Genomic DNA, 26,871 nt, shown 5'->3' on the forward strand with positions numbered 1-26,871 from the left:
GAGTTCATGTGCAGATTTCACACTGGTTTGGAAACATCTGAGCTCTTCAGCATATTGTGCTAATTATTACTTTCAGGAGAAAGGTAAATATGATAAACACCTGCTCTACTCCGTATTCAGATGTTTTAGTTTAGCAGAAAAGAAGAGGTAGTAACATTTACCATTATTGTAAAATAAATGAGCAATAAAAAATAAATAAAAACATCACAAGTGGATTTTCAGATTTTGCTCACCCTTCACCTACTCATTTTATAAACCTTTCCCTTGAATTCTTAGCATTGCACAGCAATAAAATAAAGCAGTAGAGTCTAAAAATGCTTGAATACACAGAATGCTCATTTTTATTTTCTCAAAGAAGCTGTAAAATCCTTTTCAAACATTGCAACATTTCAAATCATTGCCAGTGCAATTCCCACATGTACAGCCCTGATTTTTTTAACAGGGTGTAAAATCAAGAGTTCAGCTGAGACTTCACATCTAGCAGTGAGACTTGGTCTCTCATCCCTAGACTGCAAGTTCAGGGTGACCAAGGATAGCATCTGCTTTTCCTCCTACGTCCCGGCGATGGCTGACTCAGAGTCACCATACACATGCTCTACCTCTCTGGAGAGGCAGTTGTTTTGTGAAGAAGCCCAGCTCAGTCACACAGGGGCACCACCCAGAGAAGCCAAAGGGAACAAAGGCTAGCTAGACCACAGCTGCTCCAGTATCTACCGCCATCAGACCAACACGTTGAGATCATGACACAAACTGGCTCAGTAAAGCCATTCCAGAGTCTCCATCCAAACTTGTAAGGAATCCTGAGAAATTAAATGGTCATGGAAGCTTCAAGCCTAAGTGCTGGGTCATCCCTAACACAGCAATACACAACCAGAGGAAAGGGGGGAGATCTAAACAACCCAGGACAGACTTAGACGTACTCCAACATGCAGAAGGAAAGCTGCTTTTTGAACCCTAATGTTGGTACTGAGGGGGAGGGGTCAATAAGGTTTAAGCTGAGGAAGATATGGCTCATGAGTGATGACCACGGAAAGCACTGAAAACATCAGCAGTGGACACCAGTGGGACACCCCACACCACATGTGACAGTGGGGAGATGGGGACGGCAACACGGGAACTCTAATAGCTTCTGTTGTGTGGGAAACGTTGGCAAATGGTGATGGCCACTTCAACTAAGCATCGGCACTGTTGCTAGTTTAACCTGAAACAGTGACTTATGAGAGAAGAATGAAGGAATTCATATTTTATGAGTATATGCAGGCTACTATTCCCCCGCATCATAACTTTGTAGATCTAGCTAATAAAAAGATGAGCATTTAGGAAGGCATATGGTACATAATTAGCACTTAACAAATACACTAATTAATACTGTGAGTGCTTGTTCTCTGTCAAACACTGCCCTAAGAACTTGACGTACAATAACATATTGAAACCTCAAGACAGCCTGATTTAATGGAGGCTGCTTCATTAGGTGCTCAGTCTACCGTAAGGAAGGACCACAGACTGGTGCCTTAAACACCACAAACTCCCCGTTCTGGAAGACAGAGCTCCAAAGTAAGACACTGGTAGCATTAGCTCCTTCCAGTGATCCTGGTCACTGCTCAGTTGTGGGTCTCTGCCTTCATCACCCTGTGGTGTGGCCTGGTCATGTCTAGACCCCTTCTGTTTGTACAGACATCAGTCACTACTGTTCAAGGTCTCTCTGTAAGCCATGCTGAAATTCTGTTGCCACTGAGGGTAATAGTCCTGTGGGCTCTGACCACATAGATGGGTTAGTGCTGGGATTGTGGGCGTGGTCACTACAGAGCCATTTCCTCATGAAAAGACCGCTTTCTGCCTGTTCTCCCTCCTTTGTGTGAAACACACTGGCATGCTTCCTTTTCGCCACTGCCACCATGCCCTGATCCAGCACAAAGACCCAAGCCAGAGGCCTGTGCCATGCTCTCAGACTTTCCAGCCTTCAGAACCATAAACAAAATAAAATGCCATTGCTTACGATTCACGCAGACTATGGAATTCTGTTATAGCAGTGGGGAGCAGACAAGGCCCCTTGCATATTTGGATGAAGAGCCTCAGTCCTCTAAGATGACCGTATCTGCGCTAATCACGTCTAAACAAAGTCCTTTAGTGAGTGCTTAGGGGTTAGGATTTCAGTATTCAGTGAGAGGAGGCACAGTCTAAACCAGAACAGAAGATACAGAAGCATGAAGAGATTTGTCCAAAAGCACATGGACGGCATATGGCAGAGTCAGAGTTTGGACCCAGGAAGCCCAACTCTGAAGCCAGAGTTCATTTTACAATAAAATATTGATTTTCTTTTAAATTCAGTGTATACACCTGTCCCTGAGGGCCAGGAGGTGTGAGCACGTATGCTAGGATGCCCAGGAGGTGTGAGCACGAATGCTAGGATGCCCAGGAGGTGTGAGCATGTATGCTAGGATGCCCAGGAGGTGTGAGGACATATGCTAGGATGCCCGCAGAGACACTGGGGCCTGCAGCTGAAAGGCCATTGTGGACCGCCTGCCACAGTTGATAGCTCCGGTCTTCAGAAAGGGCAGTGCACACCCTCACTGCTGAGCCATCTCTACATCTCATCCTCATCCCTTTAAAGATAACGCCAGAGGTCCTAAACCACCTGTTTGTTTTTCTGTACAATAAATCACACTGTTTCCATCACTCATCTAACTCTCGGGACCAACCACAATAAGAAATTAGCTTAAGGTGTATTCTCAAGTTTGACGAAGAGAAGGAAGTATAGAATTTGACTTAGGAGTTCCTCAGCCAATTGTGAACTTTTATGACCTCTGAGTCCAAGCCAGAGATACCACTGTGATTAGGAAAGAGACAAGAGACCCTCAAGACACAGGAGGATGCACCGTCAGTGCTGCAAGAGGCTAATGGCCTGTAGAAATATCATAGAACCCTCCCAGTGCAAAGCATATAATTAAAAAGGCAGACAAAACTCTAAAGCAATTTATAATCGGCAGAGATAAAAGAAAGGAGGAAAATAATGAAAGACAATAGGCCTCATAAGGGCCATAAAACATACAATAAAAGCTCTGGTGGGAACTACATACAGAGTGCCCAATTTACAGAATGCAGTAAAAGAGGGAACAGTGTGTTCTGAAAAGATGCAAAGAACATAATAAATATACTGCGGGTAATAACTTATCCAAGGCTACAAAGAGACAAAGTGTAGCCTATACAACAAAAGTTTTTGCTAAAGCTGTGGACATTGTTCCTCACCAAGAAACCTTGTGTTGTTCTTGGGACATTAATTGTATCTTTGTTAGACACAAGTTGAAAATTAACTTGGGTATTATTGCTGTAATAGCCAAATGTTATTTCGGGGTCAAATATGAGGTGCAAAAGTCAAGTAAATGTACATTACTATGGACCTTTATCCACTACCTAGGGACATAACTGTATTTTGGTATTAAAAATTCAACATTTAAGAAATAATGTGTCAAGATTTTGCACAGCTCCATTCTGCTTTGTTCAAGCAAAATAAGGATAGGTACAAGAAGGCAGAACACTAAGTCTCATCTCAGAGGCACCATTGGAGGAAATGTGAGCACATGGCTCAAAGCCTTTTTAATGTAACGCTTGCAGGAGAAAGCAATCCATCAACACGCATTCCCACCAGCAAGAAAATACCACACAAGAATGCATGCAAGGATGGATACCGAAGGGCTTGAACTCAGATGGCTGTAAATTCAGATTCTTGCCATGGTAGAGAAATGAGAAGACTTAGTGCACCTGGAGGAAAAAAGCCATGGACAGCTGAGCCCAGCTGCAGAAGGATGCATACTTTATCATGCTGTGGCTTTGCTAAGCCCCTCTCCCCTGGAAGATATCCTTTGTAACCAGAGAGGCTCTTGTGATAGAAATGTGTTACTGTTATAGGGTCTGGACTCTGAACTCAGGGGTGCATTCAGACTGATTGTTGAAAAGTCACAAGACAAATGTGTCCCAGGGGGACAAGGACACACAGGTGCTGTGCTCTAATTAAAATTTAAGGTGAAAGGCATAAATAAACAATAAGTTTATTCAACCTGATTCAGTGAAGGAATTCCTAAGGATGCTTCCTTTTCAAACCTCTTAAGATAAGGTGTAGTGGTGCAGGCCTTTAATCCCTGCCCTGGGGAGGGAGAGGCAGGTAAATCTCTGTGAGTTCTCAGCCAGCCTGTTCTACATAGTGAGTTCCAGGCCAGTCAGAGCTACATGACATAGTAAGGCCCTGTCTCAAAAACAAAAACCATATTTAATCAAACTTGTTATTTCATGGAGTTTTTTTTTTTTTAATTCTTGCCTTGTTCTACCAAGGATTTGCAGCAATTTTTCTTAAATTTGCATATTTTCTTAAATAAGCATTATAGAATATGCATGAAATAGTTAGATAGCACCTAGTCTTCTTCTGGTGTGTCTGAGCTGTGCCACAGGGAACACATTTCAGTGAGGGACAAGAAACAGCTTTGTACAGACTGATGCATATGTCCTCCCCAGCTCATGTGCTGAATCCCTGTAACTGGCTGTGACAGTTGGAAGCTGTAGGTCTTTACAAGATGGCAGGCCATAAGAGTACTTATGAACAGGATTAGTTCCCTTATAAAAGAGACCCCAGGGAACACTTTCTCACTTTTAGCACATGAAGACACAACAACAAGCAGCCTCCTAGGAACCAGGAAGCAGGTCCTCACCACTCTCTGATGCTTCAATCTTGAACTTCCTAGCTTCTGGAGACATGAGAAATACGTGTTGGTTGGTTGAGCCTGGTCTCTGGTATTTTTGTTACAGCATCCTAAATGGACTAATGTACAGTTGCAGTAGAAAGAACATTAGAGCATTAAAAGGGTGGGCAGGATGGCTCAGTGGGTACGTTCAAGCCCAGTGACCCGCATTGCAGAAGGAGAGATCTGACTGCAGCGAGCTGTCACTGACTGTCACACACTACAGGACATGTGCTTGCGGACACATGAACTAGACAAGTGATTCTCTAAAGCATAAACTGACTGAGGAAGACATCCAGTGTCAACCTGTGGCCTCCACATGCGTGAATACACAGAGAGAGAGAGAGAGAGTTTCTCTGTCCTTTTGAAGAAGTTTCATCAGAAAAAGCTTTCTCTTGCTTAGATTTGTCTAGTGATGAGACTGGAAGGATGGTTCAGTGGTTAAGAGCATGTGTTGCTCATACAGAGGACCTTGGTTCACTACCCAGCACCCACATAGCAGTCCCAAGAGCCTATAACTCCAGCTCCATGGGCTCTGACACCATCTCTTGACCTCCAAGAACACCACACGCACAAGGTACACACACATACATGCAAGCACTCACACGTTTACATAAAAAGTAAAAGAAATCATCATTAAATGAAATGTACATAATAGATCTATATGTAAAATCTATGTATGCATATGCTGTGATACCTCAGTAAAACCCCCCACTCTATCCCCTACAGACAAAGAGAAGCTTAAACCAGGATTCCTAAGTGTAGATAAGAACTTAGACCCCTTTCTCCCAGGTGGCTGTATCTGCTACAGGGACTTTGGTAAACACAGTCAGGATATTCAACCAAAAGACTAAAAAGGGAGGCAGGTTAAAATAAATTATATGGTCTGTGCCTTTAAGAACTAGCCTCAAAAAGAAAGGGGAGTGCTCCTTCCAACCTCCCTGCTGTGAGTGAGAGATTTAGAAGAGCCTCCCTAGAGGCTTGTAAACTTAGAAAACACCTTACTTTTGCATTCTGTACCTAAAGTCTCCAGTGGCGGCTTTGGGGACGCGATCTAGGCACAACAAGACCCTCACTCTATTGTCTCAAAAAGGGGGCCTTAGACAAAGATACCTCAATATAGATAGACCCAGGCCAGTTTCAAGTCCCCAGAAATGATGGCGCCAGCCCCAGGAACAAAAGAACAGAGTCAGGATGTCTGATGGTAACCAATTAACCACGAGATGCCCCTCTCCAGAGATAACATGACCTGACCCCGGAGAGAAGTTGTAAAACTCCTGACAAGGCAAACAGACAAGCTAGAATAAGATAAAGTCCAGGCCCGGGAAAAACTGGACTGCTGTGGGATGTTAATGTATGTCCTGTGCGAGCCCTTCTTGGGTTCCTTGTGGCGTTACCCAGCAGGTTTGCATAGAGGATGATTAGGACCATGGGCCTGAGTGCAGGTGTCTGAAATGGTCTGCACTTGGCTGTACTGGGGGATGGTCTGTATGTCAAGTTGCTCTGATTGGTCAATAAATAAAACCTGATTGGTCGTGGCTAGGCAGGAAGTATAGGCGGGACTAACAGAGGAGAAATAAAAGAACAGGAAGGCAGAAGGAGACGCCGCCAGCCACCGCCAGGACAAGCAGCATGTGAAGATGCTAGTAAGCCACGAGCCACGTGGCAAGGTATAGATTTGTAGAAATACGTTACTTTAAGATATAGGAACAGTTAACAGGAGGCCTGCCACGGCCATACAGTTTGTAAGCAATATAAGTCTCTGTGTTTGCTTGGTTGGGTCTGAGCGGCTGTGGGACTGGCGGGTGACAGAGATTTGTCCTGACTGTGGGCAAGGCAGGAAAACTCTAGCTACACTGGACCAATCAAGAATGGACCCGTACTAACCCCCTCCCCTCTAAGAAATTTTATGGGTTTTGCCTATAAAAACTAACTTCCCCAAGAAAGAGGTACTCCTCCCTGCCTCACTGTATTGGGTGTAGGAATGAGTCCCTGTCTAGACTTGTATCTGCAGAATAAACCTTGCTGGACATCCAAGGTCTTCGGTGGTCTCTTTGGGGGGTCACAATCTGGGCATAACAATACACCTATGAATTATTGTATATGATATGCACGACATACAAGGTAAAATAGCATGTGTATAAAGGAAACTACCGTGAACACTGGAAATTCAGTTGTTAATTCCTTGAGGGGAAAAAATGTTCATAATTTTGAAATTTTTGAGCCAACACCAAGATTAAGTGCAACTGGTTCTGCTATTAATGTATCATCTGTCAAAGGGGTGGCCAGCTGAGCATGCATCCTAGGTGAAGGCTGGAGAGAGAGAAGTGTGGTGGTAGGACAGAGTCTGCCCAGAGCTGCCCCCAGGCCATTTTTGTTGCAGAATCATCAAAGTCCTAGGAGATGGGAACTGAAGTTGATGCTAGAGCATCCTAGATTTTTCACATAAATTATGGTTTGCCACTGGAGTCCTACTTTATCTGATCGATAAGGAAGCGCATTTAATTCAGTTCTTGGTAGCAACTTAGTTCTCAACAGTGTGTGTATAAACTTACAAAGCCTAGTGTTGAAAAGGCCTTAGCATCTGCCAAAGTAACACTCACAGACTGAACCCACGGAGACCTTCGCCAGTGGTGGTCAGCCATCCTCCCTGGTCCTTCAGTTCTTCCAGAACTCACTCAGACATGATGCTCCTTAGGAGGCAGTGACTGAATGTCTGCTACATTAAAGCTGCATATTAAATAAGTCGACACCACATTTATGAAACATAAATACAGTAAAACTAATGGCCCCATCTTTTCAAAAGCCATGAAAAATTATTCAGACATGCCCTTCACCAATTAGCATTCACTCTGCTTAGCATGACCTAACAGCACTAAATTAGCTCAGCTCTAATGAAAGCAATTGTGATGGAACCAAGTTAAGAATCGTCTCAACTGACAGAGGTAAAATGGTTGGGAGACTAACAGGGGAAATCTGTGAGTGGGAAACTCTGCTCAGGCACTTTGTAGTTGCTGGGCATGCTCCTCAGCATCTCTGAGTCTTGTGTTCTCTGAACTGCAAACGAGGAGTGTAGTTTAGCATGGAGAGCATTGTGAGGTTAAATATTATGTTTGTGTTCACACCTCTAGAATAGGAGGATAAATACTTCATCATAAAACAGCTTCTTAATAACAGAAAATAAAATGGGGGAAATCAAGGTTTGGAGGGCTGAGCCCACCAAATTAGCAAAGAAGGAAAGGAAAACAGCTCAAGGACAAGGAACATAACGACCAACGGAGGGACCAGCGGTGACGGTGACTCTGCCACACAGGAGGTAGGAGGGGCTGCCTTCCGATGGCATTATCAAATGTCAATGCTTTATCTGCCCTTCATCCCAGGGATCCTGTCCTGTCTGCTCACCTTCCCTGTTCTATGTGGTTTATCATGATACCATTTGTAAAGCAAAAGACTGGAAACTATTAAATGCCTGCTGTGACTTCATCGTGCTTTGTCCCCATCAAAACTCATGTTGACTTTTAATTCCCAGTGTAAAGGCGTAAGAAGGTTGTGGGAACTTTGAGTGAATAAGTCATGAGGGACCCGCCTCCTGTGTGGCTAGTACTCTCTTCCTGGTAGTCAGTGTGTAACAAAACTGCCTAAGAGGACTTGACCTTCAAAGGTAGTACAGGCACAGCACAGTTGGTAGGGTTCACGTCTGCATGTAAACCTGGATTCCATCCCAAACCACATAAACTATGTCTTGAAATGCGACACTAAATTAGATTAGAAAGTGGTGTCGATATACAATGGAAGACTGTTAAGTTACTTTTTTTAACATAGGGTCTCATGTAGGCCAGGTTAGCTCTAAAATGATGGCCTAAAGTTCCTGATCCTCCTGCCTCCATCTCCTGAGAGTTGAGATTACAGGCATGTAGCACCACGCCCAGCTTCTGTTCAATTCTTCAGGATGATTTGTGGTCTTCTGTGACAACGTAGGCGATCTGGAACACATGGTGTGAGGTAGAATAAGCCAGGCACAGACACCATCTACATGTCCCTAGTTAGAGATCCAGGAAGAGCATCCTGAGTCTCTAGCATGGATCCTTTCTCAGCAGTCAACTGTCTAACTTTACAGTGTATGGCTTCCCCGTTTTTCATATTTTCTGAACTCTGTCTAAATCTGATACAGAAAAGAGCAGTGCTTAGCTTTCTGGTGGCCTAACCTCATTTTCTATGATAAATGTGTGGATTTGTTGCAACTCGTAAGAATTATTAGAATTTCAGACATTGCTTCAGAGTTTTTCCTCCATGTGAATGCTCTGCCTTCTCTTCCATCTTATTATAACCCTACACAACTTTGTCATTCTCTTGCTAGTAGAGATTTCATGAAAATAGTTTTAATAAAAACAGTATGCAGCATAGTTCCATAAATTGACTCATGAATCTGTAATTCCTGAAGCTATAACTCTGTCAACTAAAATAGTTTAACCTAAATCTCAATATGCAAAGTCATTTAAAGCTGAATTGGCTTCCACGTAAACCTCTTTGTAAACAGCCTTAAGTAAGCACGTGTTCTGAAACCAGTGACAAAACGCTGTTCCCTCCACCGTCAAAGGAAGGTCCTGGCTGTCTGTTTTGTTTTATTTTTCATGTGTATACAATAATACATTATCACCCCTCCCCCAGATTTTCAATATGGAAGATATTAAAAGTAATGAAGACCAAGACAATTTAGTATCTAGTATCCTTGAACAATGCAACTTGCAGTGTTTTTCATGAATAAAGTTACCATGTGGGTTCTCAGCTAAGACAGGAAAAGAATATGACAATATGACTAAAGAGGTGTTCCACAAGCTAAGACAGAAGGATTATGAGTTCAAGGCCATTATGGGTGATATAGTGAGATCCACAGCAAAACGGAAAATAAGAAAGGTAGAGGAAAGATCAGGGTGTGGGGAGAGTACCCTATAACCTGACTGCAAATGAGGAATGCAATGCAATTCCCTTAGTTTAAGGGCCAGCAAGGTAAGAAGCTACGAGCTCATAGTGCCGAGTGAAATAAGACAATCGTGGTCTTACTGCCTGTTCCCCAGTGACATTTTATCGGGGCGGCACACTCAGCAGTTTGCACATCATCTATGGCTGCTTTCACGCTTCGTTGAGAAGGCTCTGGATACAGCAAATGCTGAGCATACACTAGAACCTGGGTTTGCTTCCCAAATAACTAAATAAAAGCAAGGGAGGGAGGCAGAGATAGAGAGAGAGCCATAGAGGAGGTAGAGAGGAGAGAGGGAAGTTGAGTCATTGAGTAACTGCAGCAGAGTTTATCGGGTACAGAAACCCCAGAATTCTGCTGTCTGGCCATTTGTAGAAAGATGTGGCCTGTGCCTGTAGGCTTTCATGAGGTGCGTGGGCTTCCTCACAGACACAGCAGTACCACAGAAAGCTGATTTACTAGCATTTTGCTACTATTTCCTTTAGGAGCAGAGAAAGGTTTGTGATCTTATCCTCAATCCATTAGAGAACTGCATGATTCTACTGAAAATAATTTGAAATACTGACAAAAGAAGTTGTAACATTTTCCTTATGTATAGGGAATAGTGTGTTCAAATGTATGGTAGCAGGTGCACACTTTACCAAAGCCTGTTCTAGAGACATATAGTATCAGTGAAGAACAGAGATGGCAGGTAGACACCAGGAATCTGGGCATGAGCCGATGGCTGAAGTGGTAGTCAAGGAAACGATCTGAAACATGGAGTAACAGACTGCAAGAAATGCCAGTGTCTTCGCCAGGGTCTCTGTTGCTGTGAAGAGACACCATGACCACAGCAACTCTTATGAAGGAAAGCATTTAACTGAATTGGTAGCTTACAGTTTCAGAGATTTAGTTCACTAGTATCATGATGGGACATGACAGCGTGCAGGCAGGCATGGTGCTGGAGAGGTAGCTGAGAGCTCTACATCTTGTAGCAACAGAACATGAACTGAGACACTAGGCAGTATCTAGAGCATATATGAGACCTCAAAGCCCACTTCTACAGTGACCCACTTCCTCCAACAAGGCCATACCTACTCCAACAAAGACACACCTCCTAACAGTGTCCTTTGGGGGCCATTTTCTTTCAAACCACCACAGCTGGCTTGGTGCAGATGGCACACATGGCTGCAGAATTGTCACAGATGGGTCCCCATCTGGTCAGAGACAGGTACCAACAATCCATGCTCCTGAAAACGCCATCAGTTACTATTGCTGCACAGATGTGAGAGGAGAAGCAGCTTCTAGAAGGAATAATCAACCCATCACCTTTGATCTCAGGATTTCCTTAAACTCATCTTGGCCACTCTTGAATCCATCCCGGATGCCCAGTGATCTATATATTCCTGGGAGACTGCATCCTTCACACCCCTGGGCAAGCTGAACATCACCGGAAACTGAGCTTTCACTGACATCTTCACTTTTGCGTGACAGGTTCAGTAAAGGACAGTGAATCCCCTTTGAAATCCCTGGGACTCTGTGTATCAGTTGCCTTAGTGCATGACTGTCTCTACTAGACTAGAACAAGAGAAGGAGCTTCAATTAAGGTTTGGAAGTTCAAACCCAACACATAATTCTCTAATCGTCTCTCATAGACTACCACAAAAATCATTCTTATTCTTAATGATAGTACTCAAATTATCTCTGGAGTCTAGAGCATCATCACATTATCCTGAGGTAAAGTTACTTTAATAATTAATAAGTCCTGTGTTTTTCCCACTACAAGATCAAGACATGTGATGGGAGGCCCTGTGTTGGTCATCGATACTCTCCAGATTGAACAAGTTGGGGCTAAATCAAGTCAGCCTCACTTAGAATCCAGTGTCCTTCCTGTGTTATGGAGCCTCCCAGCAGTCTGTGAAGACAAACTTCTATAAACTGATGAAGCTATGAACTGACAAGTTCACTCAAGTTTATGTGTTGAAGATCACCCTCATTGATGTGCCTACATTTAGAGATGTGACCTAAATGGAGGTAACTTAGGTTTGTTGAAGTCTTAAGGGTATGGCCCTGATGTGATAGGATTAGTGACCTTCTAAGAAATAGCATAAGAGACCTTCCACTTCCCCTGCCTTTCCACTACTCAAGGACACAGCCCAGAGGCCCAGGAGGAGAGCTGTCATGGCTTCAGTGTGAAATGTCCCCTATCGATTTCTGTGTTTGAATGCCTAGTTTACACCTAGTGGCACTGTTTAGGAAGACATGATAGAGCCGTTAGAGGGTAGAACCTTGCTGTAGGAAGTGGCTCACTGTGGGAAGATTTTGAGATTTTATAGGCAGGTCCCACTTCCTGTTTGCTCTGCTTCCTGTCTGTTGATGCAGTGTGATTGGTAAACTCTCATCCTTCCGGCCATGCTTTTCCACCTTGATCAGCAGTAACCCCTTACACTGTAAGCCAACATAAACACCTTCTCTCTTCCTGCTGCTTCTCATCAGGTGTATTGGCCACAGAGATAAGAAAACCTTACACAGAAGCCCACATCTGATGCTAAGTGTGTCAGCATCTTGATCTTAGACTGCTGACCCCCTGCTCAGAACAGTTGGCTGCTGTTTAAACTAACAAGTCAGTAGTGTGTTACTATAAAAATCTGAGCAAGCTAAGATACATTACAAAATTCAACAAATGAATGAAAAATTCTGGAATAATGTAAATCCAAGATACTACCAAAAACTTAAAGCACAAAAGGAGACATTTCCTTTTGTGATGGATCCTCAATCATCTACCTAAGACACACAGCTCTGAAAAGGGCCAGCCAATATGTAATGTGAGTTGAGGTCCTCCAAAGTAGACACCTTGCTGGAGGTCAGCAGTTGAAAACCAGTGTTGCTATTCTGTAGATCTTCACAGCCAACTTTAATGAGCTGTGCTTGAGAAAGAAAAAGCAACCTCAACACCCAGGAGCTGGCCTGGTACTGTAAGCTAGACCTGGTTGTGCTCTGCCAGACATAAGCTGTTCCGTGGAACATCAGCATCAGACAGAGCCCTCTGTGACTGTGATGGATCAGGACCAAGCCAATATAACCCTATAGGCATGTCTGAGCACAGACAAAATACCCAGTGTCCTCTTTGCTGTCTGTTACAAATGACTGCTGCTGATTTACCAATAAACAGTGTCTAGTCTGTCTTCCCTATGGATAAGTGCTTTGAGTACCCCGTGATAGAATCAGCCTTTCTTCCTGACAGGATTGACCCAGAGTGAAACTCCCATGCTTCATTCCACAAATCATCTGGCACAGACCCAAGGCTTAACAGTCTTTTCTAATGCCCATTGACCAAGACTTTTCAGCCATCCTCTATTTCCTCCCTGTAAGGTGTTGTAATAACCCAGTGTGTTCGTCTGTGGGAGGAGACAGACGCCATATGTTCCACGCCCTCAGTGGATGCCTGGACCTTAGGTGGTAACAAACCTCATATACGCTGTATATTTCCTCTACATGCAGACCATTGATGAAGTTTAACATATCACCCAGGAATAGTAAGAGATTAACAAACTAATAAAACAGTAGAACAGTAACAACTTACTGTAATAAAATTGATATGACTATGGACTGACTATCTCTCAAAATATCTTATTGTACCTTGTTCATCTTTCCTCTTTCTCCAGCTCATGGTTGACCATAGGTAACTAAACCACAGAAAAGGGGTCTGCTTTATAGCTATGTTCCCAGAGAACCACCTCCAGGTGAAACGCATTGCAATGGGCAGCTGAACACTGTGGCCCCAGCTGGCACAGTCCCCCTTTGAGTTGTCTCAGGAGAACTCCTTGGGAAACTTATCTTTAAGAACTAGGGTAGCTTGGAATTTTAAAATTGATAACCCCATTGCCAAGTATTGTCACAATTCCTTTGTTTTCAAGTGAGACTGAAATGAGGTTTCTCAAAGAAGTTCACTGCACTTGGGGTGTTAGAGAGCCATTAGGACCCCGAGAGGACAGTGCCAACTCTCTCTAATGGCTCTCTCTTCTCATAGAAGATGAAGCCACCCAAAGTAAGTGACACCAATTTGAGTTTCATATCACCACCATGGTTGAAAAGAAAGCATTTGTGGTTCTCACCCAGCCAGCATTCCTTGTCCGCCACCTTTCTGGCTAACCAAGCCTTTGTTTCCCACAGGTGGTTTGTGTGCAGTTAACATTCTTCAGCACCACTCATCTGCCAGTGAAAAATACTTGATAGCTGTGCCAATATATGGTATATATTTTGTGAGATTATTGACAGAACTCTGCTAACTTGTAAACTGCCTTCTGGACTGTAAACTCCTGGTTGAGTTTATCTAAATCCAACCATCCCTAAAGGATTGGTTCTGAGTAGGGACTTCATATGCTACCTAGCCATGCTTTCCACATGGGTTAAAATCAGTGTATATGTACAGAGATCATATTGTTGACAAAGAATGAAATATCAAACCTTCACTGCACTGAAAACCCAAAGAATCTGATAGGTTACGTAGAAACAGTTTCATATGACCTGAGTCTCTGAACATACCACAAAAACAGGATCGTTGGCAGCTGAGTGTGGCAAAGCATTCGTTCCGTTCAGGAAGGAGTGAACCAAATTATGAAGGCTCATGACTTGAGAGTCCAGTGTGCCATCTGCTTTATCAAAACCTTCCAGAGCATTCCTGAGAGAAAGCAGAGAGTCGGTGACTTCAGTAAAGATTGGCAAAGGTCTCTGCATTATCCAACCATCTTCTAACTTTGGATAAGGATAGGAGAGGCTCTGCTGAGAGTTCTTTCACTTCAACTTTTTTAATGATCTTCCAGAAGGGGAAGGAACGCAATGGATGCTGCCCCGGCACCTGCTGGGTTACATTGCTCTCTTTGTGCACATTATAGCAATTTGTCTTTATTCTTCTTTTTTATATTCTTGAAAGACAGGGACTGTGTTTCCTTTATATTTTTATTGACAGGTTTTTTTTATCCTGCTCAACACATGGGCTATATTCAATAAATGAATTTTGAATCAACATAGAATCTTATATTCATATTTCTCAGTGAAAAAGACTGTTGGCTTGGCTGGAAGACACTTATCCTTCTAAACATACCCCAGCATTTCCCTTATTCTTCTCTCTTTTCCATCTATATTTTCAGTAAGTTCTACGTGTCTACATCCTGGCACAGTGATATTCGAAAGTAAGATTATCTTGGAACCACTGAAGAAACATTTCATGACCTTTTCTTAGAGTTTCCTACCCAGTAAGGATAGGTGGGGTCCTAACAATGTATGTTCCTTACCAACTCCTAAAGATGCTAGTGATTATGATCCAAGAATCACATTTTAGGGAAACATTCTCAGCTCAAATCTAGAGAGAATGCAGTCTGGCTTAATGGCATTTTTGTCATAAGGAAAAATAAATGAATGCTTCTTTTTAAAAACACTCTTAAATGTTACCCTTGACCTATTTTTCTTGTTTATTTGAGGCAGGGTCTCGTGTAGTCTTGGCTGGCCTGAAAGTCACTATGTAGACCAAGTTGGCCTCAAACTCATCGAAATCTGCCTGTCTCTGCCTCCTAAGTGCTGGGATTAGAGGTGTGCACCACCATGGCCGGCCCTTTGCCTACTTTTGACACCAGTTGCAGGGCCATGTCCACTTCTAGAACCAGCTCCAAAGCCCTGCAATATTCAGCAAAATTCCTGAAATTCATTTTAGTCTATCCTGCCCCTAGCCCCACATAAGTTAGGAAATTTATGTGGGGTGTGGTGGATTGTGGAGAAAGAAATCCGGTTTTGGAGAAGGCCACATTCCCTTGCTTGGCTGCCTCATGCTTCTTTGTTAGCACCTTATTTGCACACATTCCTAATTCTTTTGGGGTGAGATAAAACTGATAGTTGATCTTTAAGTCCAAGTGTTAGGTTATTATCTGTGCAACACTTTGAGGTGAGTCTGAAAAACTCCCCTGAGAGTCAGGCCCAGTATCAGGATCTGTGGCTGATAAGCTTCTAATGCTAATAATAAATAGTACAAACACTGTTAAAGTATGATAGTTAATGAGGTGCCTTGGTTCCCAAGGCAAATCCTAGATGTATACAGAAATCAGAAGTTAGGATGGCATTTAGAAGCTAATGAGACTACAGTATTGGTAAGAGTGTATTTCCACCATCAACCCCTCCTTAGCCTATGTTTTTATGCCTTTCTCCAATGTTTAGATTTGTAGGTGTCTGCCAATACTTGGATTCCTTTTGGCCCCATACAACTACAAGGATGTTAGTCCAATGCAGTGGTTCTCAACCTATGGGTCGCGACCCTGTTGGCAAAGCTCTGTCTTCAAAAATATTCACATTTCAATTCATAGCAGTAGCAAAATTACAGTTATGAAGTAGCAACAAATATAACTTTATGGTGGGGGAGGTTACCACAACATGAGGAACTTTATTAAAGGGTCACAGCGTCAGGAAAGTTGAGAAGCGCTGCTCTAAGGTAGAAGAGGTCAGTGCCCACCTGAAGCTGAAAGTAGAGTTCTGGAAGAAAGGTGGATTGTCAAACTCCTGGAGAGACAAGCAATCTTGCACATTCTTTAAGGTAGGCAACGTCTCATTATTTCTTCCTGCTTGGTTTCTTCTTAGCAAACCTTCGTAGGTTCCATTACACAGAGTGACTCGGCGGTTGTAGTCATCCAAGCTAAGATTTGTCGGATTCAAAACAATGTGCCTTAACTTTGTGGATGGTATCATGAATTTGTTCCAAGCAGATCAGTGAGAGTCATGATCATTAGTCACTTTACATGGTCAAAAATAGGTGTAAAAATATTACCCTTCAGAGTAATCATGGATAGAGACATTCCAAAAATGTGAGTGCCCAAAACATGAATACGGGGGTAAATGTGATAATAATTACCATTCTATTCAAAACACTGTGACAGGCTCTACAGGCAAGATGAGGGCAACTGTAACTGTAATTGAGTCTGGAAAACTTAAAGAGGTGGGGCAGTAGCCTCTGTCACACTGAACCAAGCCAGTGTGGGAGGATGTATGTGCAGAGCTGGGAAAAGCATGTAGGCCAACTGGAGACAAACAAGAAGCCAGAAAAACAGATAAAATGATACAGATAAAATGCAGTATTGAAACACTTTTTAATATTTAAAGTGATCAAGTCTCAAGCACCTCGATTTGATTGTCCTACATTGAATACATACATGTATACACACAGATGCACGCACACATGCCCACACACACATATAAAGTTATCAATACTATATCCCATAATTTATGCAGTTAAAATTGTTGTAATAATAAAATAATAAATTTACAATTTTTATAAATTTTTATAAAATTTTTACAAATTTTATAAATAAAATGTGTAATAATATTTTTAGTTCATATACTTATTTATGTGAGTGTATGCACACGTGTGTGTAGGGTACACAAATCTGGGGGTTATGATTCTTTGGTGAGAAGCCAGCAAGCACCATGGGGCCTCTTAAGTCCCACCTCCTTGAATCTGGGTTTGCAGACCTGCCTGAGATGCCCAGCTGCTGGGATTGGAACTCCAGTTTTCATAGTATTTCATCAAGTACCTTAACCCGTATGTCTCCTCTGTAGGTTATGAAATAAACATTTTTTAAAGTGAAAAAATAAATGCCACATTGGGAACTGTGTGAACACGGTTGGATATTAATAGTTAGGTGGGAAATGTGAGGCTGAGAGAGAGGATTCACAACACATGCTTCTGGTATCCTGAAGTCTCACCATCAGAGTATCAGTTCATGGACAGAGGCAGATTTTAAAGGCAGTGCTGCGTGGATTTCAAACAGTGAGGGAGAATCGTTGGCAAGTGGTGATAGACTAACCACACATGCAGAGATGGAGGACGCCGGGACCCAGACACCAGCTAACAAAAAGCCTCCCAGGCATCATTTCCCATGTGTGTTCCAGTGAGACAGTCTGTGAAACGAGTTCCAGATTCAGACATGTTTAGGTTCCCCTAGACGAATAATGCTATGTTCATCTATGGAGCCTAGAAGATGTTCCAAGTAGTTTAACACACACACACACACACACACACACACACACACACACACACACACACACACACATTTTGAACTCAGTATTCTCTAGACTTATGTGATCGCAGAGATTTCTTTTCACATCACTTATGAACAGACAAAAGCATGGTGAGAAATGGTGTTCTAGGAATGGAGTGAAACTGTGCAAAGGTATCTAGAATGTCCTACTAGCGAAGGCCTGGCCTGAGAGCTTCAGGAGGTGCAGAACACAGAGGATGGATTCCTGGGGCAGGGCTGGACCCTCAAGATGGCCGCATGTCCAGGAGCAGTGCTAGCCAGCGAGGCAGCCCTGAGGCAATTGGATAATGGAGGGTGGGAGGCCCAGGAATGCAATCAAAATGTGGGAATTTGGGAGAAAATAAATAAAGGAAGGAAGGAGGAGTAGCCTCCTGGAGAATCTTTTTCTGAGGCATAGTTGTTATCCCTTATCCACTTTTTGTATTTCATGGTTAGTTACCTGCTGTTAACACTGGTCTAAAATATTCCTACAATGTGCTGAGAAACTACAGTATTTTGAAAGAAAAAGAGAGTCCGTGTTCACATCGATCTTACCTCAGAACACTATTAAAATTGCACTATTTTATCCTTAGATACTATTGTTTATCTCTTACTGTACCTAATTCATAAATTAAATTGGATCGTAAGTAAGAAGAACCAGAGCGCATAGGTTTGGCACCGTCTGCAGTGTCTGGGAACAGGTCCCCACAGGTCAGCCGGGCTGGTGAACTGCACCTGAAAGCACACTTCGAAGAAAGAATTCTTCCAGAACTCTGGGCCACCTATTTGCTCATGTGGCTTTCAATGATTAAGATATATTTTTGAGCCTTCCACATCCCAAGGACTGTGCTTCTGTCCCATACAACTCCTCAGGGACCTGTGACCCAGGCACACCAGCTTACTTCCAGAAGCTTCTCTAGAATCGTGTGTGGTGCCCCCTCACCTAGAACCTACCATCTACTCACAGCTTCCTGGCCTTACCCACCTTCTGTCTCAGAACCATCAGCTCCATACCCTTGTGGACTTGTCCTGACTCTGTTCTCGTCTTCACACCACACACACACACACACACACACACACACACACACCTATTACAGAAGTCCTCAGACTGCTGGGTAATTCACTGACCACAAGTCGATCTCTGTAAATACAGAATGGCTGGATCATTCACCCTTGTGTTCCCAGCACTGTGGCATCACCAAGAACATGCTTGATGCTCAGCACACACTGGCTGGATGCAGAACTGCTCCTGATTGTATACTCACGCTCCTGGTCTCAAAATGACGCCCAAGCACACTCAACCTACTAACATGATTTCCATACTTTCACTTTTTAATTTGAGAGCTTTGAGTGTTTAAATTCCTGCCTCCTGTGGAAAAACTGCTTTCAGGATCATGTAAACATAACTCTATGTACCACAGAGAGAGAGAGAGATAAAGAAATGTAGTGTCTATCTCCCAGAACTAAGGAAAAACCGTCTCGAGAGCTCCATTGCATTACCTGTCACACACAATCTCCCAGGTGGAGAATCTCGAATTCTGACTAATCAGGGTTGGATCATCTTGTCTTGCTGCTCCCAGGAGCTCATCTGTGCATACGTCACATTCAGCCTTCCCAGTTGCAAAGTTCCAGTATGGCAGAGCAAAGGACTCGTTGCCAATGAGTCTCTAAAAGCAAAGGTGGGTCCCATCACTTTATGGACGTGTCAGATGCTACCCAAAGGCGTGTCAGGCAAAGACTGGCATGCTTCTTGGCCAATTTTATAACAAAAAGGAATACCAATCAGATACATTTTTTAAAAGTCAATATATAAAAATATTTTCATGTATGTCCTCATGAATATGTAAATCTCACGTATGCATTTGTGCATATGGGTAAGTAACTGCACAATGGAGTTGTTCTGATTTGGTACAGAAAGAAATCCTAGCATTTGCAACAAAGCAGGTGAACCTAGAGGACATGATGCTAAGTGAAATGAACCACATCTAAAAAGAAAAATAATGCATAATCTCATGCACATGTGACATCTGAAAAAGGAACAATATCAAATGCGTAGAACGTAGGGAGAACTGGAGATGAAAAAGTCTAAAGATCTAAAGTACAACAGGGGGCAAAGTTCACAGCATCCTCGCACTTGGGTAGTTGGTCAAGAGAGCGTAGTTGACTCAACACACACAGAAAGGAAAGCTATCTGAAATGCCGAGTGTATTAATTTTTCTTGACTAGTTATCACTGAAATAAGTATTTCAAACATCATGTATTCCTTAAATGCAAACACTTTTTAGATACTGAGTGCATGGTTTTGACCAACCTGGAGATCTCTTTCCAGCCACAACAAGTGGTATCTGTGCCAAGTGACAAACGCAGGTCCTTGGTGTGAGAAATCTATGGCCTTATAGGGGCGTCCTGGACCTAAGACAGTTGGGAAACGGAGATCAGAGAGTAGAATATTTAAGATGTTAAACCTTATCAGCTGCATGTCTCTGTCCAAGAAGTCTACGGTGTCTTAGTTTTAAAACATTTGTCTATTAAAAAGCAACAATAAGAATAATGATAAGAATAGAGTTTCATAAGCAATTAGCACTTTCACAAAATAGTTGCTTTCATTTCTCAAAAGTTTGAGTTTTAGCAGAGAACCCAGAAACTCAAGTCATTTTCAAGAGTCAGTGTCCTGTTACATACTTTAATTCTTTCACAATAATACATTAAAATAAAATGCTGTCTCAAAGTGTCAATCATTAAGACCTAAATTAAATGCATTTTTAAGATATTTTCTGACTTGTTCTTTATAATTGCATAAATTTATAACAGAGAGATTACTTAATAATGTAGCAACTTCAACCACACTTCGTGCTAATGCAGCCTTTAAACAACCAAGAAGAACTTTCACGAATTCTGCCTCACCCATCAATCACTTAGAACCACCAGCTGACAAGCGTGGTCACTGAGACCAGAAGAGAAAAAAAAATATGCTGGAACCAATTTAGCTGGCCACTGGAACCGCGAATTTTAGCGAAGCGCTTTGGGCAATTTCACGCCTTTCTTGGTGGCTGCCCCATCCTTCTCCTGCCTTTCATAGCAGCTTTTGATGGCATGCAGAAGCTTCAGCTCTTTAGTTCTTTCAAAGCACCTGTAATAACTTCAGAGAGCTGAACAGATATGAATATAAATTTAGTTCCTAGATAAGACCAGAAACTACAGCTTCCCTTTCCTCCTGAGAGGCTACCCTCTCATAAAGCAAAAATTCCTCAGAGTAAGGACAGGAAAGCGATAAAGCTTATAGCCGGAGGAGCCCCTCATCTATCGATAAAGGAAGATGGATGCTTTCCTGCGAGGCAGCTTTTAACACCACTCGCACTGACAGCAGAGCCCCTACCTACCACTGCTCTCGGCCACAGAGCCTTTTTTAAAAACGTCTTTTGACTAAAGAAAAGTTTCAGGTTTTCTACACAAAATTATGAGAAGGACATCAAAGGGTGGGAACTGGTGATGGGCGTGGAAGAGCGAGACACCAGGTGAGAACTTGGGCACCAGCCCAAGCATGCTCGTTGATTTTGTCCACCCTGACCCCAGGGAGGGAGGAGACCTAGAAGTAGGGACAGTTGCAGAGACAGCCAAGTGTGCAGACTGTTATGAGAAGTTATGAGAAGAATCTGGAATGGACTCCCACTCCCCAGGGACAAACCAATGGCTTCTCCCCAAACCATCGGAAACAGGGGGTGGTCTGTCGCTGTTTGATTAATGAAGCGCCTGACCATCCACCTCCTGTGCCATATTCTACCCAGTCCCCAAGTCTCTGGTTCTGGGGGAGTCCTCAATTCACAAGCAGCATTTTTTGTTATTGTTGTGGAAGCGGGGGAACACGTGCGCTACAGCGTAAGTGTGCGTGTCAAAGGACAACTTTGTGGAACCCGAGGAGCCTCCCAGCATTGTGGAATTGCGTCGTCAAGGAAAAGTTTACGCCAAGCCATAGCAACATAGAGTTCTTCTTGCTTAGCTTTGTGTATAATCATGCCTATGCTGGACGCTTATGGCCAGCAAGAAGGTGCCCCGAAACCCACATCAAAGTGGAAGGGAGAACTGTGGTCGCGTAGGCAGAAGCCGCCTGTCCTACCCTCTAAGCAACCTCAGGGGAGCTTCCCACTGATAGTCTGAAGATGTATGGGTTGAAGGAGCCCCCGCGATTCTAGCGCAGACACTGCAGCTCTGAACAGGGCAGTGCCGTGAGCCTGGCATATGTTCAGTTAATTCCCTAATTTGAAGAAAAGGCCAGAGCCAGCTTTCAAGCCAAAGTTGATTTTTTTTTTTTCCTGGAATCAAAAGGAATTTGCCTCCACTTTACCAGCTCATGCCTTTGAGGATTAAGTTTCAGAGAGCTAGGATTAGGCTTTGAACCAGGAATATAAGCTAGGAGAGGTTTGAAGTGTCTGCAGAACAAGGAAGAAACGGCCCCATTTGAAGTACAGGCGGTGTTTGGTATTTCTGCCAGTCCGAAAAGGAACCTCGCTGGAGGTTGCTTCCCCGTTAATTAACTTGTATCAAATGACTTCCACCCCATACCCAAGCCAGTCGCCAGCCTCTAATAACGGTTGTTAAGTCAATGGGGAAAACCCACCTAATAATGTGTCTCGAACAGAATAATAATGGAGCCAGACAAAAAAGTCGTACACGCTGCAGTTGGCGATCTGGGGCTGGGTTCCGTTGGGTCCGAGCAGTCCCAGCCAGTGCTGTGTGGTGATGACGTAGTCTGGATGGACACTCTTCTTCGCCAGGTCTAGGGCGGTCAGGAACTGCTCCCTCTCCTGGGGAGTCAGGGAATGGATATTCCGCCGTAGGACAGGTGGCTTCTTCTGGTCACAGCTCGGGCCGGTCCAGCCAAACTTGCAATCTCCGCAATTATAGCCAGCAAAGTTTCCTGATTTGTAGAAAGGGGAAGATGGGGAGTGGGGGTGAGGTTATATACTTTGGAAGAAACTTTTCAGTTCAATTCCAGGTAGAAGGGAAGAGAATCGATGGTACAACGGGCCAAGAAGAAGGGCCCTGAGGCATGAGGGAAGACCATGCCACCACGGAGAGAAAGCGCAGGACAGGGCAGAGCCTCCAAGAACCCGGCCCGGGCTGCTGCCTTGATCTTGGGCTTGCGGCCTCTGTTACTACATGCCAATCTTTCTTATCTTTAAAGCAAAAGAGGAGGAGGAGAAAGGAGAAAATGAGGCGGAGGATCTCGTCCCCAGGACCTCAGCATGTGTCTAGTTTTGGAAATCACGTTTTCAAGACGGCAAATAAGGCAAAATGAGAGTACTGGAGCAGCCGCTAGCCAGTATGTCTGCTGTCAGTGTGCGCACTGAGGGCGGACCGCATGCAGACCCAGGGAGATCAAGGAAGCCAACGGAAGAAATCTCAGAGGACGCCAGCCCCGCTCACACCTTGTTCTCGGGCTTCCACCTCCAGAACTAGTAGGAAACAACTGCTGTCCCTTCTCTCAGACAGTTTGCAATGACTCGTTGCAGTAACCCCAGCGAAGGCACTCCCCTGCCTCTTGTGTCCTGGACCTCTCTCTTCTAACACCCTCTCCGCACCCCGATCTGCCAGGGTCTCGCTAAGCTCTGCTGTCTATGCAGCCCACACCGCTAGACCAGCACAGACGGATCCATTGATTTAATAATGCAGGAGGCAGAAGCAGGAGAATCTCTGTGAGTTCGAGGCCAGCCTGGTCTACTAGTGAGTTCCAGAATAAGACAGCCAGGGATATACTTAGAAACCCTGTCTTGAAAATAATAATAATAACAAACAAGCTGATGTCCAGCATTTGAATGGCATCTAACTTTTAAAATGCTGGTTTATTTCACAAAGGAGAAAGCACTAAGACAAAAATCAATGGTGCCTGGCAGATCATAAAAGTGAATTAAAGATCGTGGTGTCAAGAGGTGCAATCCTTTAGAATCTGCTGTCTGCAACAGAACACCTGTGCTTTCCCATACCCGAGGGACAAGAACCAGTGAGCAAGCCCTAAGACATCCCTGAGGACTGGCGGCTAAGCCTAGGTTCTTTATCTGCCTTTCCGTCTCATACCTGTCGGTTTACTTTGGACATAATCAGCTCCTCATTCCTTAGGTGCTGATACATCTGAGAGGGAAAGTTAGCTATTATTCCCACAAGAAGATAAAGGTGCTTATCTCCAGAACATTAAAGTGATTCCAAGTATGTAATGCTGATGACCAGCTCCCTGCTCAGCCTCTGCCTCCATCTCACACCCCCACAACTATTACCTGTTCTTTCTTGTGCCTGAAACTCTTTTCCTAACCTTCCTAAATCCTTCCCTGTGTGAGCTACCTATCCCTCTTTTAACGCCACGATAGATCTTCTCTATACCGTGTTCTGGCAGAACTGGTTGAAGAGGTGTGGAAGCCAGAGCTTACTTAGCACATGCTAGGCATGTGCTCTGCCACTAAGCGGCACTCCCAGCAAGACAGAAGGACCTGAGCTGTGTTCATCAGCCACTTGGACTCCCTTTATTTAATTATTTATTTTCAAGCATCAAGGAGGCCTGGTTCAGTGGTGGAGCTCTTGGTTTCTATGAGCCCAGCATCATCAGGACAAAAAGAGACAGAAAGAAAACATGTATCACCCACTGGGTAGTTTTTACAGGGATAGCTTCTTTTATTGAGAAGTGATAGAATAAAATTTTATGTCTGAAGAATACTTACTACTCAGTTGAGCTCTCAGTCAAACTTGCAGCTGTTTTTTAAAGCCTGCTCAGAAAGTGCACAGTCATCTATGGGGCGACTTCAATGGGAAAACCCAAGACCAGTGTGGGCGGGATGCCAACAGTGGTCCACAGGGATGCCAACAGTGGTCCACGGGGATGCCAACAGTGGTCCACAGGGATGCCAACAGTGGTCCACAGGGATGCCAACAGTGGTCGACAGAGAGGAATGCACAAAGGCAAAGGATATTTTTGCTCTCAGTGTGTGTGTGTGTGTTGTTATGCCCATACATGTTTATGTGGGTTTGTGTACTTGTGTGCATATGTGCAGAGGTCGACATCAAGTGTCCCCTGTTACTCTCCACTCCATTTTTGAAACACTCTCTCACTGAACCCAGGGCTCACCAGTTCATCTAGACTGTCTGTCTGTCTGGCCAACAAGCTCCAGAGCTCCTCTGCCTCCACCTCCCCAGCACTGGGATTGCGAGTGCACATGGAAGCTGGAGAGATGGTTCAGAGGACCAGGTTTAGTTCCAAGCATGCACATGGGAGTTCACAGCTGTCAGTCACTCCTGCTCCAAGGGATCTGATGTCCTCCTCTGCCTCCACAATCTTCCGGGCACCAGGCATGCACATACCTGGTGCACACATTGACATGCAAGCAAGCACTCATAGACATTAAGTAAAAAATAAATGAATATTTTTTTAAATAATAAAGTTTTTTTGGGATCTCTGAGGGAAATGGAAGGCAGTTAGTCAGGATGTCTGAAAACACTGCCTGGCTCATCATGCTTACTGAACCTTAATGGAAGACTTTCAGACAGAGACCCAAATGATAAGCACTAGGATCAAAACTTGAAAGTTTTAACACTTCAAAGTTGAGAGTTGGCATTATGTTATCTTAAATAAAACAGTCTCTTTCATAAAATAAATCAATAAAGTCAAAACAGAAGGTCAACAAAGTTCTCACTAATACTTTCCTACAAATATTAAAATTAAATCATTAAAAAGTTAAAAAAAATTAGGTATCTAAAGCTTTTGTTAAGTCCACATTGAGCCCGGCTTTCTGCGTGGTTGCTGGGGATCCCACCTCAGGTCCTCCCGGCAGCATGGCACACGCTTCAGCAGCTGGGCCTTCCCCCCAATTCCTCCCATTCAGTTATTTCTGTGGACTAAAATTGGTCCTAAAAATATTTTAAATAGTAAGAAAAAAGACACTTAAATTTTATAGCAGGGACTTTAATACACTCTTACATTATAAGACATAAAAATACTTTTGACTCTTGAGGTCTGAACTTGAGTTATTCATAGCTTGTGCTGTGATTTCTACACAATGTTGCTTCTTTATGATTCTCCTGGTTGGTGGAAATACTGTCATCAACAACTGTCTTCCTCATTTATTTGTGCAACAAATAATTTACTGAACATCTACAACCTAATTACCATCGATGCTAAACAAGGGATCATGACGTGAAGGTGGGTCACATATGGCATGGAATACATCAGAAATCTCTATACTTTTGGCTTAATTTTTATCTGAACTTAAAATTGTTCTAAAACATAGTCTTTCCTGGGGAGAGCAAAAATGGAGAGTTGGGGTTTCTGGAAGTTGGGGTACATAAGAGGAACATGTATTTTTCACTTGTATGATGTTGCTAAATAATAAATAAAAGATATTCTACTTTTAAAAATAGTCTTAAAACAAGTTTCAGTATGCCTTCCTCTGTCCCTTGTTTTTATATTTTTAAACAACTGGCCTTTGAGCTGAACCACTCTGAGCTTGCCATATCAAAATAAGAGTTCTGCTCCACGGAGTTCTTGTGGAAAATAAGCGTATTGTTATAGACCACAGAGAATGGTGTCTGGGGCCCAACAGGCTCCATTCTAAGCATTAGGTTGACAGTCTTAGGGAATCCCACTTTCCAAATATCAGAGCAATGACTTGTCTTCACTTATCCCTACTGCTAACCCTTGAACATTGTGTCCATCGCCCTCTTTCTACCCAAAACGGGATAACACGGTGCTAATAAACGCCACCTGAGTGGTGGAGGGAACACTGAAGATTGGAAAAGGGCATTTTTTAGGCACTGGGGAATACAGATACAAATAAGGCTACACTGCAGAGTAGAGGAAATGGGGGAGGTGTGCACCATGAGTTTTCAGTTTTCAAAACGGAAAACTGAGTGTTGCGATCTGACAGAAGACAAAACAATGTTCCTGACTTAGGAGAACACACAACACTGCTACACAGCCAAGGTGAGCACAGAACTGTAAGGGAAGCAGGAGCACACACACACACACACACACACACCACACACACCACACACACACCACACACATGCACGCTCACGCACACACAGTCAACCACTCACCAGAAAGCATTGCTACTTGTCGTGTATAATTCAGAAGTTTACTCAA

General features: G+C 43.5%; 1 protein-coding gene across 1 annotated transcript in view; it reads right to left on the reverse strand.

The window, feature by feature from the left end:
- Dct (dopachrome tautomerase) overlaps positions 1-26,871 on the reverse strand; it is a 36,068-nt gene that overhangs the window by 4,492 nt on the left and 4,705 nt on the right. The window contains exons 2-6 of the mRNA XM_006994685.4: positions 22,363-22,662; positions 20,059-20,159; positions 19,248-19,414; positions 16,187-16,366; positions 14,233-14,368 (exon numbers count right to left, since the gene is read on the reverse strand). Of these exons, the coding sequence (XP_006994747.1) occupies positions 14,233-14,368; positions 16,187-16,366; positions 19,248-19,414; positions 20,059-20,159; positions 22,363-22,662 (884 nt within the window). The remainder of the gene's footprint in view (positions 1-14,232; positions 14,369-16,186; positions 16,367-19,247; positions 19,415-20,058; positions 20,160-22,362; positions 22,663-26,871) is intronic.

Source organism: Peromyscus maniculatus, chromosome 9 (genome assembly GCF_049852395.1).
Source record: "Peromyscus maniculatus bairdii isolate BWxNUB_F1_BW_parent chromosome 9, HU_Pman_BW_mat_3.1, whole genome shotgun sequence".
NCBI lineage: Eukaryota > Metazoa > Chordata > Mammalia > Rodentia > Cricetidae > Peromyscus > Peromyscus maniculatus.